The sequence below is a fragment of the Pinus tabuliformis genome, chromosome 1_2 (genome assembly GCF_031772625.1).
Source record: "Pinus tabuliformis cultivar Carrire ecotype Pingquan chromosome 1_2, CPIR1, whole genome shotgun sequence".
In the NCBI taxonomy this organism is placed as follows: domain Eukaryota; kingdom Viridiplantae; phylum Streptophyta; class Pinopsida; order Pinales; family Pinaceae; genus Pinus; species Pinus tabuliformis.
Window position 1 is genome coordinate 29583019 of NC_142298.1, and position 14282 is coordinate 29597300.

The following is a 14282-nucleotide window of genomic DNA, read 5'->3' on the forward strand; positions in this document are numbered from 1 at the left end:
GTCATATACTATTCATTGTTCGGTTGCTATCACATGGGTTGCTTTACGCAGCACTCTCCACAATATTTTTCCCTCTTACATACGCTGCTACTCTCAATTTGTTTTTCTAGACATTAACTACATCCGTGCTGTGTACGCAATGGCCAAATTGTTTCATTGACATTGAGTTCGTCCATTCTTTTGGCGAACAGTCCCTAACAACATGACTTTACGGAGTTCCACGATCAATTGCTAGCCTGCCTATATATAGCAGGTAACATATTCACCTCTCCTCACCTGTGGTATTCATGCATGAAAACTGCAAATCATTTTTATTGTGTTGAATTATTTTAGTGTTTAGCTTTGTCGCTGGTCGTTCCAATGGCGGGAAGAACATTAGCAGTTGATATTTTAATTATAGGAACAGTAGCATTAGTGTTTACTGTTTATATTCAAGGTAAGGTCGTCAGCCCTCATGTCTACTATAGATGGTCCGTATGTGTTGATATATCATAAATAAATATTCGATTGTTTTGCCAACTACAGGAGTCCGAGGTGCGACATTTATGTTCCAGAACCATTGTTCAGACACGGTATGGGCCGCAGGGATTCCCGTAGGTGGTGGCAAAGAGTTGGCAAAGGGTGCACCATGGAGTGTTGAGGTGCCCGCAGGAACAAGCGCAGGCAGATTCTGGGGACGTACGGGCTGCTCCTTCGACGCCTCTGGTAAAGGAAGCTGCAGCACTGGTGACTGCGGCGGCGTGCTCAGCTGTACAGCCTCGGGACAGCCTCCTACAACACTGGTTGAATATACTCTGAATGGGGGCAACAATCAAGATTTCTATGACCTCTCTGTAATTGATGGTTTCAATGTCCCTCTCTCCCTAACTCCCTCCGACGGTAGCTGCAAAGCACTGACTTGCAACATGGACAAGTGCCCAGATGCCTACCTATATCCTACCTATATCCCACTGATGACACTAAAACCCACGCTTGCGGTTCTGGTGGTAATTACAACATTATATTCTGCCCTTGATGAGAAGCTTATCATACTGAATTCTCTGTTCATTACATAAAATCCATCGCTAGTAAACCGATTTCTATGTAGTATCATACCTTTAATAAGAGTATTACAATCATGTTGACTGTAATTGTAGTATCATATTTATAATAAGAATACCATTGCGTGCATGGTTGTTGATTGTAGTATCATATTTATAATAAGAATACAATTGCGTGCATGGTTGCAAGAAGTTCTATTCCTGTAAATGCCAAATCCAAAGGCGTTTTACTTCTAATTTGTAAATGAGTAATGCTATTTTAGATATCTTAAGGGGTATATGCATCAATTTAGATATCTCTAAGTGATCTTAAATGATTTATTAAATGATTAAAGATGCTTTTATAAATGTTAAAGTAAATAACTATGGATGATTTTATAAATGTGGTTTAAGTAAATAACTCTGGATGATGTTATAAATGTTAAAGTAAATGATTATATAAATTACGTGCTGTTTATCTATGATTAATTAATTATATTTTTTTATTAATGCTATCTTATATTTTTAAATTGTTATTATTATTATAGTTTATATTAAATTTTAAGTAATAATTTATTGTGACTCTTATCTTCAATTAATTATCATTAACATATTTTTTTAATTATTTTTTAGTTAAAAAAAAAAATCCCATTTATATAAGACGCTATTATATTTACAATAATAACTATATAACCATCGCACACATAAATTTGATAAAGTAGGAAAAAAATAAAGCAATTTAATACAATAGATTATATTTATTAATTTGACAAAGTATGTAAAAAATTACACAATTTAATATGATATATTATATTTATACTCCAAGTTCTTTGCATTGAAAAAATAAAGGGTTCCAAATTTTTGTCTTAATACTTTAATTTTAAATCAAAATAATATATAATCATATCCATAATGATAACAATATTATTACATTCAATATAGTAAACAAATATGAATTTCTAAATAGTATATCTTTGCATGGTAAATGAAGATGTATTTAGATGGTATCTTTGCGACATTGGTGTGGTTGGAAACTACTTAGGAAAAATACAAGTTTAATTAGTAGTTTTTCAGTATGGTAATATGCAGCCTTGACCAAGTCCCAAGTCCACCGTTTAGGGCGTCCCACCCTACCATGCAGCCTCACCCCAACCACGTCGCACTTCACCGCTCACGCAATCGGATCGTCGTGCCCAACGCTTCCTCAACTCAGCCGACCGATGCCCGTGTCAGCTCGCCCACTCGGTGCTCGGTGTCAACTCACCCGTTCGACCCTCCGCGTCAACTCACCTGCCCGACGATATGTGTCAACTCGAACGCCCGATGGCCGTGTCAGCTTGCCCGCCCAACGCTCCGTGCAGACCCGCCCTGCACTTTTGTTTACTACCCAACCTGCCACCTGGTCACTACACCCGCGAGCAGGGTTGAAATTTGGATTTCTCTTAACCCGTCATACTATTTTTTTTGACGTTTTGGATCTTTATGCTTCATGTCAAAAAATGTTATGTTTAAAAGTTTACCCTTCAAGAATGATGTTCTCATAATAGATTAACCCTTCACCAATCCATGATCACATAGCTCAGTGCGGCTTGGCACTATTATTTAACAGATTTGTAACATAATATTTGCTAAGTTACTAAATGCGGATCCCTGTTTCCTATACATCAACGAATATGATTCTTGTCCAAAACACTGTAAGATGTTTTTGTGTCGTTTCAAAAAATTAGCAACTTTAGATTTGGAATTGGATACGTTTCCAAGGGATTCAAATTTTTTTGGAAATACGAAAACAGATCCACAAAAATTGTGATCAAAATCCACACTTAAAATGTTAAAAAGCTTGAAAATTTATATAGCCATAAATAAATAATAAAAATGAAGAAATCAGATATGAAAATAAACTCACTATAAACAGAGTCTCATAGAGTATTTTCTAAATCTTTAGAAACAACTACAGTCCATATATTTATCAAGGATTCTTACCAAGAAAATGATAGATGTTCAAAAATGCAAATAAAAGGGTTTGATGAATATCTTTGTAAAGAGATTTATTTGAGCGATTAATTTTCATTTTGGTTAAGGTTTTTGTTAATTGTCATTGATTTTGCTGCCGATTTCATAAATCCCTCCAATATAACAAATCTTCTCTAGCCAATCTTGTTACTGCATATAGTCATAAGACCAAGCTGACATTGAGAAGATTGAAATGTTCAAATAGGTCTTGATGGCATATTCCAATGATCCCATGGGCCTTTTAATTGTCATGCAAGGAACATAGATATCATTTGCCATGCATGACACGTTCTTTGAAAGAGTTGGACCCAAAAGCACAAAGGATGTAGCATTTCTGAGTACATTATTAATGATGATGATAATATATTGAATGTTATAATAATCACTAATGATGATGAAAATGTTTATGCTGAATTGATGAAGATGATTTGTTTATTTTTTAGATATAAATTATAGATTCTAAAAGATGAATGGTAATATATCTATATATATATATATATACACGCATGTAGTTTCCTTGCAGTATTGTATTCTAATGTTTTGAAAATTTGTCGTATCCGTTTCAAACCATGTATCCGTATTTGTTTCAGTGCAACTTAGAATATTTGTAATTAAATATGGTACATCAAATCTCTTATGAATTAACTTTTAATGTAAAACTCAATTAAAATATGGACTTCCTATATGCCTTGAATATCATGTAAATTGTTATAAAGAAAATATCATGTAAATTGTTTATGTTTAATAAAATTCAACCATTGAGAAGTCTAAAATCAACGAGAAGTTGAGACTGACGATTTTCAAGGAAAATATCGTGGAAATTGTTTATGCGGGATAAAATTCAAATTATTATTGCATTTAGTATTTAACTAATTAATTTCAAGGGAATTTTTTTTAGATATCTATAGATTGGTGTTATAATTATTAACTATTTTTTTTTGGCCTTTCAGATCTAATTTAAAATTTGTCTTCAAATAAATGGATGAGTGCAAAAGAGAGTATATAATAGATGGATGAATGAAGAGTTGTAAAAGAGGATATATAGAAATCGTTTTTCTCAGAGAACTCGAAAATAAATCAAAAGTTTTAACTGACGAAATTTTAGGAAAATATAATGGAAGTTGTTTTTGTTCGTTAAAATTTAAATCATTATCAAATTTAGTCCTCCAATGGAAAGCATATAATAACTGAAAAGTTTAAATTACAAATGATTTTTAAACTTTATAAAATTCAAATTATTATAATATTTAGTCTTTCATGAAGAAGTATAAAATAAATGAAAAGTTGAAACTGATGATTTTTAGGATTTTAAAAGAAAATATAGTGAATATTGTTTCTATTGTGATAAAATTCAAATTATTTTCGCAATTTGTCCAGGATTGAGAAGTATTAAATAAATATAAAAGTTGAATGTGGTGATTTTTAAGGAAAATATGATACAAATTGATTATATTTATAAAAATTCAAATTATTATTACATGTAGAGATTGCAAGATTGCATAATATGAGATTTTAGATAATGATGAATCTCCAATTTCAATAAGATTCGATTAATGATGAAATTTCCTCCTTTGTTATTATTTCGGTTCTTTCTCTCTATTTCTTTTGTGATAGATTTTTATTTTATTGGTTATCAGAAAAAGAGAAGAAAAACCAGCGGCTGATTTAATTCAAGATGACAAAGGTGGAAAGTTGGAGCTTATTTGCACAGAAATAAATTACCCAAATTTAATTATACACCGAAGATGCATCTATATCTGGTTCATATATTCAGATTAAAGGAAAATAAATTATACTTAATGAAACTCAAATTCACTTGCAAAGAGTTATGAAATAAAAAAATTAAAAGTTGGCAGCAACTCAGACTCGTAGTGTTTGAAGAAAAAAAATCAATGCCTAACCTGACGGGTACAATTCGCAGTTTCCTCCGATCCCATTTTCAGGTGGGGTAGCTTTGAATGGGCATATTCCTTGAGAGTGAAATTATGGGAAGTAGACAGCCCAAAGCTCTTTCTTTGTGCTTGCGCAGTTTGAGGATGAAGCCACGCCACCATCAATCTGTATCATAAATTTCCATTGCGTTCCGAACTATGAAATGGAGGGGCAACAATGGCACTGATTGGCATTTTTACTGGTACTTTACGACCTTGGCCCTATTCTTTCTTCGGTGTCTTTTATGTAAAAGAAAGGCGGTGTACTCTATAAAAGGGAGCAGAAAGAAAGATGGAAAGGATGTTCAGATCAATAATCATTCGCCATTGCTGATATACTCAAACAACTAATATTATTAAATGCTAATAAAGGTAAGTTTCGAGTGGCGATTCTATCGAGGTAAAATGAGTGTTCTACCCTTCCCAGCGCTTCACAAGAAAGGGCATCCACGAAATCCAACCGTCAAATACGGTCAAAATGCCTAATGACATGCCCGTCAAATTCATCCCTGCCCGCGAGAAGGCCCGCCCTGTGCCTCGCCCTGACATGGCCTGCGATACCAGGAATGCTTTTCTGTTATTCTATTTTGTCTTTTTCGTTGGTGCTTCGGTCCACCCACCCACCTGCACCTGGGCCTTGTTGGGGCAGGGCCAACAATGGAGTGTTGACGTGCCCGCAGGAACAAGCACAGGCAAATTTTGGGGATGAACGGGCTGCTCTTTCAACGCCTCTGGTGAAGGCAACTGCAACACTGGCGACTGCGGAGGCTTGCTCAGCTGTCAAGCCGCTGGACGGCCTCCCACAACGCTGGCTGAATATACTCTGAATGGGGACAACGGTCGAGACACGTATGACATATCTCTCGTTGATGGATTCAATCTCCCTCTTTCGATAACTCCCTCGGATACTAGCTGCCAGATACTTGTCTGCAGCAGCAACATAACTGCTAGCTGCCCCACAGAATTGAGAGTAGTTGATGGACACGACAGTGCTTGTGCTGCTCTTAATACTCCCCCATACTGCTGCACGGGATGTTAGATTATCATAAACTTAAACATCGATTCTGCATGCGGAAAGAACTGAAAAGAATCGTTGAAACTTAATGCCCAGGGATACAAATTACCTCCAGCCATTGGTGATGTATTGATGCAGGCCACAGTCCACTTGCTTCTTCTTCAGCACTCCAGCTTCAATCCAAGCAAAAGAAAAACATACAAAATTCTGAAGGCACTTCCAAGCTCTACTATCTCAGCTAGATGGTGTAAAACTGAAGGGGATTGAGATTTGAGCTTGGGGACCAAACAAATGAACATATAGCTAAGCTTCCATCAAGCTTCTAATAGCTATGTGTTAGATGTCCCACAAATCAAGGCAGAGAACTCGAATCAAAGTGATGGACCACTTTAGTAGCTCCCAATTATAAATTTAGTAATTGCAGTTGATTTTCTTAACTTAAGGAAACTACTGCAGTTGGTTTCCATAAGTTAAGGAAAGACTGCAATTCCATAATTGTAGGCAGCAATTGTGCAAAATTAATGGAGCTTAACATTCTCCCACTTGGTCCATACTTCCAAACTTAATGTCTCAACTTAAAAACCATTGATAATCTGTATTAAGTAATAGATACATGAATCATGGCGATAAGTCCTCTAATGACGAGTATTATCTTCCATGTATTACAATGCATTTATTCTTATTATAATTTATGTGGCAACAATATCTTAATGAATAAACCTTATGTTTATTCTTGGTCCTTCTTAAATGAATCTTTTCAAATCAACTTAAAGTGCACATAAATATGAGAAAAAACATCACAATAATTAAGAATTTCATTAACATAACATTGTCCATACAATGAGAAACTACATAATGGAACCAAGTCCCATATTCAATACATGATCCTTGAATTTAAATGGTGGCATGCCCTTAGTCAAAGGATCAACGATCATTAACTCAGTGCTGACGTGCTCAATGACCACTTTCTTTTCTTTAACATGTTCCCTTATAGCTAAATACTTAATGTCGATGTGTTTATTTCGACTCCCACTTTTATTGTTTTTAGCCATAAAAACAGCAGCTGAATTATCACAATATATTTTCAATGGCTTAGATATAGAATCCATAATTCTAAGCCCAGAAATGAAATTCCTAAGCCATACACCATGTAAGGTAGCCTCAAAACAGGAGACGAACTCGGCTTCCATAGTGGAAGTGGCAATCAAGGTCTGCTTGGCACTCCTCCATGATACAGCTCCACCAGCCATCATAAAAATGTATCCTGATGTTGATTTGCGTGAATCAACACATCCAGCAAAGTCAGAATCTGAGTAGCCAAATACTTCCAAGTTGTCCATCCATCTATACATAAGCATGTAGTCTTTGGTTCCTTGAAGGTACCTCATAACTTTCTTTGCAACTCTCTAGTGGTCTAAACCTGGATCACTCTGATATCGTCCCAACATTCCCACAACAAATGCAATGTCAGGTCTTGTGCAGACTTGAGCATACATTAAGCTTCCGACAACAGAAGCATATGGAATGTTCTTCATTTGTTCCCTTTCAAAGTCGTTCTTCGGGCATTGGTTCAAATTGAACCTATCACCCTTCACAATGGGAGCTACACTTGGTGAACAATCCTTCATCCGAAATCTCTCTAAAATTTTATTAATATAGGTTTCCTGTGACAGACCCAAGATGCCTCAAAATCTGTCTCTATGGATCTTAATGCCAATGACATAAGATGCCTCACCCATATCCTTCATATCAAAATTTTTAGAGAGGAATTATTTCACCTCATGTAGCAAACCCTTATCATTGGTTGCTAGCAAAAGGTCATCCACATATAAAACAAGAAAACAAATTTTACTCCCACTAACTTTCAGGTATATACATTGATCCATAATGTTTTCTACAAAACCAAAAGAAGAAATTACATTATGGAATTTCAAATACCATTGGCGGGATGCTTGTTTTAAACCATATAATGACTTTTTGAGCTTGCAAACCAATTGCTCACCATCACTAGAGGGGAATCCTTCAGGTTGTTACCTCCTCCTCTAGATCTCCATTAAGAAAAGCCGTTTTCACATCCATTTAATGCAACTCCAAGTCAAAATGGGCTACTAATGCAATAATAACACACAAGGAATCTTTCTTAGATACAGGAGAAAAAGTCTCCGTGTAGTCGATTCCTTCTTTCTGAGTGAATCCCTTAGCAACAAGTCTTGCCTTGTATCTCTCAATGTTGCCCAATGAGTCTTTCTTTGTCTTAAAGACCCATTTACATCCAATGGCTTTTGCACCATTAGGCAACTCAACAAGATCCCAGACTTCGTTACTCTTTATGGAATTCATCTCTTCCTTCATGGCATTGTACCATAGTTCTGATTCTTTGCAACTCATGGCTTGTGAAAATGACTCAGGATCATTTTCGGCTCCAATGTTGTAGTCAGATTCTTGTAGATACACAACATAATCATTAGGAATTGTTGATCTCTTAGGTCTAGTAGATCTTCTTAATGTTGTACTATCATCTTCCTGAGAAGTATGTGGTTCAACTTGTTGTTCAAAAGTTCCTTGCAACTCTTGATCTCCTTGATCTACTGGAATATCGTCAGCAGCTTGTGGAACTTCAACAATTGGTTGTTCAACACCAGTTTGTACTTGAGGGGTGCTATGAACAATAACCAATCTATCACTTGAAGTGGAAGGTTGAGATTCTGAATGATCCTTCTCAGAAACTATGTTTCTGGTTTGATCGCTCCCACTGATCAAGTCATTTTCAAGAAACTTTGCATTTCTTGATTCCACAATCCTAGTGCTGTGAGATGGACAATAAAATATGTAACCTTTAGACCTTTCAGCATATCCAATGAAATACCCACTAATGGTCCTTGGGTCCAGCTTCTTCTCTTGTGGATTATAAATTCTCACTTCAGACGGGCATCCCCAAACGCGCATATGTCACAAACTCGGTTTCCAACCTTTCCATAATTCAAATGGCGTTTTAGGAACTGCCTTGGTTGGAACTCGGTTTAATATATACACTGACGTCTTAAGTGCTTCAGTCCACAAGGATTTAGGAAGATTGGAGCTGCTAAGCATACTCTGCACCATGTCCAATAATGTTCGATTTCTTCTTTCTGCTACACCATTCTGGTCGGGTGAACCAGGCATGGTGTATTGGGCAACAATCCCATGCTCTTGAAGAAACTTAGAAAATGGCCTAGGTGCTTGTCCATATTCTGTGTATCTACCATAATATTCTCCACCTCTATCTGATCTCACGATCTTAATTTGCTTGCCGCATTGTTTCTCTACTTCAGCCTTAAAGATCTTAAAGGCATCTAATGCTTCGCTCTTTTTATGAAGCATGTAGAGATACATATATCGTGAGTAATCATCTATAAAGGAGATGAAGTATCTCTGACCATGTGAGTCCATGTCTGGACTACATATATCAGTATGTATGATTTCTAATATGTCTGAACTCCTATTGGCACCTTTCTTTGACTTGTTGGTCTGCTTTCCCTTTATGCAGTCCACACAAGTCTCAAAATCAGTAAAATCTAGAGTATTAAGTATTCCTTCATTTACCAATCTTTTAATTCTTTCTATGGAGATATGACCTAGTCTCTGGTGCCATAATTTAGAGGAATCTTCATTAATAACACATCTTTTAGTGCTAGTGTGAACATGCATTGAATCATATGTGACATTGTTTTGTAAATTAATGCAGTAAAGACCATTAGACAAAATATCATTCCCAACATAATCAGATTTATAGAATAGACTGAAAGATTTTTCTGAAAAGTTTAAGGAATATCCAAAAGGTACAAGCCTTGAAACTGAAATCAAGTTTCTAGAAAAACTTGGAACATAAAAGGTCTTTTCTAACTCCAAAACAAAACCACTACTTAAAGTTAAATAACATGTTCCTATAGCTTCCACATGCGAGCCCATCTTGTTTCCTGATAAGATGTTTTGCTCACTTCCCACTGGCTTCCTTAGGTTTTGCAAACCCTGCAAGGAATTCGAAATGTGAATAGTTGATCCAGAATCAATCCACCATGTGTTAATATTAACGTTAACCATATTAGATTCATAACAAACAAACGAGATTAAATTACCTTTGTCTGCAAGCGATTTCTGAAATTTGGCGCATTCCTTCTTCATGTGTCCCTTCTTCTTACAGAAAAAACACTTGGAAACCTTCTTGATATCGGCTTGGGGAGGTACTTTACCTTTCCCTTTCCGATTGGCTTGAGATTTGCCCTTTCCATGCGTTGCCAGCATTGCACTCTCTCCCAGTTCCATCACCAGTCTCTCTTCCTCTTGAACACACATGGTCATGAGTTCATTAATTGACCATTTATCCTTATGTGTGTTGTATGAGATTTTGAAAGGTCCATATTGGTGCGGAAGGGTGTTCAGGATGTAGTGCACTAGGAAGGACTCCGATATTTCAACCTCGAGTTTCTTCAATTGAGCCACAGTGTCCCTCATCTGCATGATGTGCTCGCGCACACCTTTCACACTGGTGAGCCTTAGGGATGAGAACTTCATGATCAGGGTGCTTGCTAGTGCCTTGTCTGAAGAGACGAATTGTTCATCAATGGCCTTCAACAAGTCTCGGACCTTATCATGCTGATCAACGGAACCTCGAATACCAGCTGAAATTTTAGTCTTAATGAACATCATGCTTAGACGATTGGATCGCTCCCATCGTTCATAAAGCGTGATGTCCGCTGCAGTGCTGGTATTAGTGAGTGCTGATGGTTCATTTTTCCTGATAGCATAATCTATGTCCATCCACCCTAAATGAAGGAGAATCCTCTCCTTCCAAATTTTATAGTTATCTCCCTTAAGTGTAGGTTGTACTACTGCATCAAAATAAAGAATCACATGCTTATGTTAAAATTGAGGCTTAATAAACTTTCATGTTTTATGAATGTAAATCATTCATGCTAAAAAGGAATTGAATCAAATGACATAAAAAATTGCCTGTGGGCTAAATTTTCAATTCAAACAGATTCAATAAAACTTTATGATAAAACTTATTAATTCATAACTCCTATGGGTAGGTTATGAAATTTTATCCTAATTAATTACATAAATATAATAAAAATTCCTGTGGGATAAAATTTATTATATTCAGTGTAATTAATTACAATTTAATGTCTAAATAATCTTTATGTGATCTAAGCAATCAAAATATATAATTTTATTTAATTAAAGATGCTGTGGCTATTCTCTAATTAATAAAAATCATATGGATCACTAGACATTATTTTGTTGCATAAACAAAACTTAACCAGAGAGAAAAATAATGTTTACTGAAAGGAGTAAGTCAAAATGATATTTTAATAAACTCCATATAACCGTAATAATTTTTTTTTCCAGAAAAATCAAAATTAAGGTTAAAGCAGTTAGCATTACCGAAAACGACTACAAATTGATTGTTCAATTTATAAACTAAACCCGGAGATTGACTGAAGCAGCGTTGATCTACTTTGCATTTGCATAGCAAATGCAGTTCGAAGGCTAGCTGGCTTGACTTCAGGCTCCGTCCTTAAGTTTATAAAGCAACAAAAATTGACCAGCAAACAAGCTATTTTGCTCATAAGATAAATGAAATTAAAATCAAATTTACATTCCTCAGTCTAACTGTCCCATAATTTATTTAAGACTAATTAATTACAAAATAGGCTCAAAAAGTTATAAATTATTTCTTTAAATAATTTGCAAACAAAATTGCAAATTTGAAATATTCAAAACAAAGGACTAAACCATTTCAAATATTGAGTCCTATCATAAATTTCTGTAGAATGTCAAGGATTTGCAATAAATAAATAAGCAAATTTAAAGTACCATAAAAAATTCATCGATATGCCATAAAAATTTTACTAGAAAAATCATATTCATCGATATGCCATAAAAATTGTGGAAAAATCAATGGAGCTTAACATATAACGCACTCCATTGATAAATATGTAAGTATAGTCCATATGCAACATAAGATAGTACATTCATAACGCCGACATAATTTATTTCCCATGACCTGATATACATCACTTCCAATAACCATATGCAAGCGCAATATACGTCCATTCTAATATATAACCAACATGCCCAAAGAATTATTCATATGATTCAGAATCTTAGTGGCTGGATTGAATCACTCTAGAGGTATTCCCAACAAGGTAGACATTTGGCTAATGGATATAGCAACATCTCAGTAACCTTTCTTTGACATGCTAATATATATATCACATTTTTGAACAACGTTTAACCAATATTCTTAGTCATCGTTCAACCAGAGTATTTCTTTTGATAATCATTTTTATGCAGGTTAATACATTGTTAATATTCTCAACGCACTATCAATGTTGAGCAATTGTAATGTCGGATGTAGACCCTTTCATAGATGGAATATGTATGTATTAAATCATATTAACGCGATGATCCCCAATACGTGAAACGTTTCCACCATGTATTATATCACTCATTTGCAATATATTTAAACCATCATTTTCTATATCAGCAACCATTCTTGAGATTTTCTCTTGACTATGAGCGCAAATCAGTGAAGGTGTAAACAACATATCTACTACTATCACGGATTGAAATTGTGATTGTGATTGTGTCTGCTTATCAAAATAGAGGGTCTAGTAGTGTTCCGAAATTCAACAATCAACACAATTCATGAGCACACTTTTTGATCACTTAATGGATGTTAAAAAATTTTACTAGAAAAATAAAACACAATTTTCCAGCATCTAAAAGCTACAGGGTCACACAACCGATGGACGCGGTTTCTGTATCTATTTACGCTGCCATACCCTACAGTCAATCGCGCATATTCATATGCACTGTGTTAATTTTCACCCACAGAGGGAGTAGAAACCTGTAGGTACCTTAGGGCGTGCGAAGTTCAAGTCTACGCACAGTCATAATTTTTTAATTGTTTTAAAACTTAAACTTCACCACCAGGTTCCGAGTTCGAGTTCTTGGAATGCCCCACGACGCTATTTAACTTCAGTAACCTTAACGTAAATGTGTAGGGCACTCTCGGGAGAGGCGGATCATGATTTGCTTAGAGTAGGGTTTATAGCTTGGTCAAGATCCTAATATTCCATTGCATGGCAAATCTGGTTTAAGTTGAAGCCAATGCACAGAAAGACAAAAGGGCGGCGAGAGAATACCAAGGCAGAGATAAAAGGGCTCTGATACCAAATGTTAGATTATCATAAACTTAAACAGCGATTCTGCATGCGGAAAGAACTGAAAAGAATCGTTGAAACTTAATGCCCAGGGATACGAATTACCTCCAGCCATTGGTGATGTATTGATGCAGGCCACAGTCCACTTGCTTCTTCTTCAGCACTCCAGCTTCAATCCAAGCAAAAGAAAAACATACAAAATTCTGAAGGCACTTCCAAGCTCTACTATCTCAGCTAGATGGTGTAAAACTGAAGGGGATTGAGATTTGAGCTTGGGGACCAAACAGATGAACATATAGCTAAGCTTCCATCAAGATTCTAATAGCTATGTGTTAGATGTCCCACAAATCAAGGCAGAGAACTCGAATCAAAGTGATGGACCACTTTAGTAGCTCCCAATTATAAATTTAGTAATTGCAGTTGATTTTCTTAACTTAAGGAAACTACTGTAGTTGGTTTCCATAAGTTAAGGAAAGACTGCAATTCCATAATTGTAGGCAGCAATTGTGCAAAATTAATGGAGCTTAACACGGGAGACTACGCCAACAACTGCCCTCCTTTCAACTATTCCATGTTCTTCAAGGGGCAGTGCCCACAGGCTTATAGCTATGCCAAAGATGATAATACTAGCACATTTACTTGCCCTTCTGGTGCTAATTACAACATCGCCTTATGCTCTTAATATTCACAGAATAGTATTCCGACCGTATACATAAATACAGTTCCCCGCAGTATCATCTTCGCAATAAGAGTACCAACCATGTATTTATACATCCACCTCTATTTCATGCAATAAAAGGGAGCTGGCGGTAATAATTTCAGTTGACATTGAATGATTTTACAGCCATGATTATGTGACTTTTGATGAGTCTGCACTGTTGGAAATTTCTGGGAATTTCAAACACAAAAGAAATTGCACAAAGAACAATGCTTTGTTTCAATACAGGATCTTAATCATAGAAAAAAAAATTTACAAAATAGTCTTCCTCTTCAGAGGGGTTACAACAGGAACGCTTCAGTTCCATAAACTAACTTCACTATCTCAACACTGCTTTGCGATTCAGAAATTACAAAACATTCTCTTTTTTTTTTCTTT

At 35.7% G+C, this 14282-nt stretch overlaps 1 protein-coding gene across 1 annotated transcript; it reads left to right on the forward strand.

The window, feature by feature from the left end:
• Positions 1-321: 321 nt before the first annotated feature.
• LOC149204229 (pathogenesis-related 5 protein Cup a 3-like) lies at positions 322-13868 on the forward strand. Its single transcript, XM_089393246.1, has 4 exons — positions 322-436; positions 526-738; positions 5731-5997; positions 13723-13868. The coding sequence occupies exons 1-4, from the start codon at positions 361-363 to the stop codon at positions 13866-13868; spliced, it is 702 nt and encodes a 233-aa protein (XP_089249372.1). The 5' UTR covers positions 322-360.
• The last annotated feature ends 414 nt before the right edge of the window (positions 13869-14282 follow it).